General features: G+C 41.4%; 1 protein-coding gene across 1 annotated transcript; it reads right to left on the bottom strand.

The window, feature by feature from the left end:
• Positions 1-611: 611 nt before the first annotated feature.
• On the bottom strand, positions 612-2083 carry LOC121905563 (trypsin-1-like). Its single transcript, XM_042423881.1, has 6 exons — positions 2010-2083; positions 1764-1914; positions 1391-1641; positions 1147-1283; positions 874-975; positions 612-734 (listed from the first exon to the last, which is right to left on the bottom strand). The coding sequence occupies exons 1-6, from the start codon at positions 2047-2049 to the stop codon at positions 687-689; spliced, it is 729 nt and encodes a 242-aa protein (XP_042279815.1). The 5' UTR covers positions 2050-2083; the 3' UTR covers positions 612-686.

Raw genomic sequence — 2083 nt, 5'->3', positions numbered from 1 at the left:
GGTCAACACAGAAGTAATACCAATATTTAGGCCCTTATATATCATAATATATCATAACTGAATAATGTATAATATCAAAAAGGATCATGGGTATGTAATTAATAAATATTTTGCATTGGTATTTCTGTTTACACAAGGCTTTTGAGCCCATTTTAACACAAGCTGCAGTATTATAAACATTAAGGTTACATACACATGTATCTCTAATTTATGTAACTAATGATCAATGCACTTTCTCTGATTGCATGTTTATTTGTTGCTGGACAAATTATTTTTCTTTGAATAGATTTTGAATAGATTGAATAGAATTTTGCAATGACAAAGTTTGTCATTTTACCAGTTTGGATGTCAAAATACAGTATAAACAGTAGACATAGGATAAGCAGGATAAGATAAGCAGTGATTGCCTTGTTTGTAATGTATCATGAAGGGCAGTGAACTGTTTTAAAACCTTAGTGAAAAATCAAGGTTAAGTTTTATAGTGCTGTGATGAGAATACCACGATGTAGGAAGACAAAGGCTAAAAAAAACTAAAAAAATGGAAAGAACAATTGTATGCAAGTCAGGTGTATGACTTTATTGATGCAGATGAGAAATGGCTGCACATTTTTCAAAACTACAACATTACTGGAGTTAGAATAATGGAAGAGAGGCAGCAGAATAAGATGATGGTCACATGATCAGATTTAATTGCTGGCCATGGTCTCCTCCAGCCACTGGTTGAAGAGGCACACCTGGGAATGGAGAGAGAAAGAGGTTAGTTAAAACAGGCAGCCAGCAGCACATATGTTGAATGTTAACTGGACATGCAAAATGTGAAAGTTCAGTTGAAATAGTGATTTAATTTATTATGAAGAGATATTTTAGCTATACCCTGCAGTAGACACCAGGGTGGTCCCTCTCAGCACATCCGTATCCCCAGGACACGACACCCTGCAGCTCACCGTTGCACACAACGGGGCCACCAGAGTCACCCTGAAAGAGAGAATATGAACAGTGAACAGAGTGAAAGAATAAATGATTTCATTATATTTCAATACTAAAAATAAAAAATATTCTTCTATTTAAATACCAATATTCTTGATTTTTCAACCCAGAAGCACAGGTCTAGAGCTAGGCCCTTTGCAGATTCCTTTTGTTACGTACCTGGCAGGAATCCTTGCCGCCCTCCAGGAATCCAGCACAGAACATGGCATCAGTGATCATGCCAGGGTAGGCATTGTCACAGTCCGTTTGGGAGAGGATGGGGAGGTCCAGGCACTGCAGCTTGTCACCGTCATCAACTGCAATGTTTAAAAGATAGTATGGGTGAAAAACAATTTAAAAAAACACAAATGTTGCTCTGAAACATTCTGTAACTTTTAGCTGTTCAAATGCAGATGATACTCACCGGAGCTCATGGTGTTGCCCCAGCCAGAGACAAGACACATGGTGCCAGCGGGGGCGCAGCTGGTGGGCAGAGCCACAGGCTGCACAAACTCGTTGAGGGTGGCGGGCTCGCTCAGCTTGATCAGCATGATGTCATTGTCGATGGTGTAGGGGTTGTAGTTGGGGTTGCGGATGACACGGGAGGAGCTGATGAACTGCTCGGTTCCCTCAGAGACCCTGATGTGGTGCTCTCCAAGACGCACCTGAATACGACTGGAAAAAGACAATAAACAAAGGACAAGTGTAAAAACACAGAAAAATGACTAGTACATATACATTTGTATATCACTTGGATAATACCAATTATGCTGGAAAAACAAGAAGAATGTGCTTACGACTTGTAGCAGTGAGCAGCGGACACAACCCAGTTCTCATTGACCAGGGAACCACCACAGAAGTGGTAGCCAGAGTTCAGAGACACCTGATGGGGCTGGGAGTGGGCCTGGCACTCATACCCTCCGACGATCTTGTCGTCCTCTGTGGCAACTGAAAACACACAGGGAGCCAAACAGTTAGTGGCCAAGTGAAAGTTTTTATAATTCAGTGATTAGGGCTAATGACTGGGAGAGATATATGCTTACAAGCAGCTCCGATGAGCAGAACAAAGACCAGAGACCTCATGGTTGCTGTGTGATCCTGTCGATGAGAGGACTTC

The sequence above is a fragment of the Thunnus maccoyii genome, chromosome 10, assembly GCF_910596095.1.
Source record: "Thunnus maccoyii chromosome 10, fThuMac1.1, whole genome shotgun sequence".
Taxonomy (NCBI): domain Eukaryota; kingdom Metazoa; phylum Chordata; class Actinopteri; order Scombriformes; family Scombridae; genus Thunnus; species Thunnus maccoyii.
The sequence above is the reverse complement of the archived record's forward strand: the minus strand, read 5'-3'. Positions and strand labels throughout refer to the sequence as shown.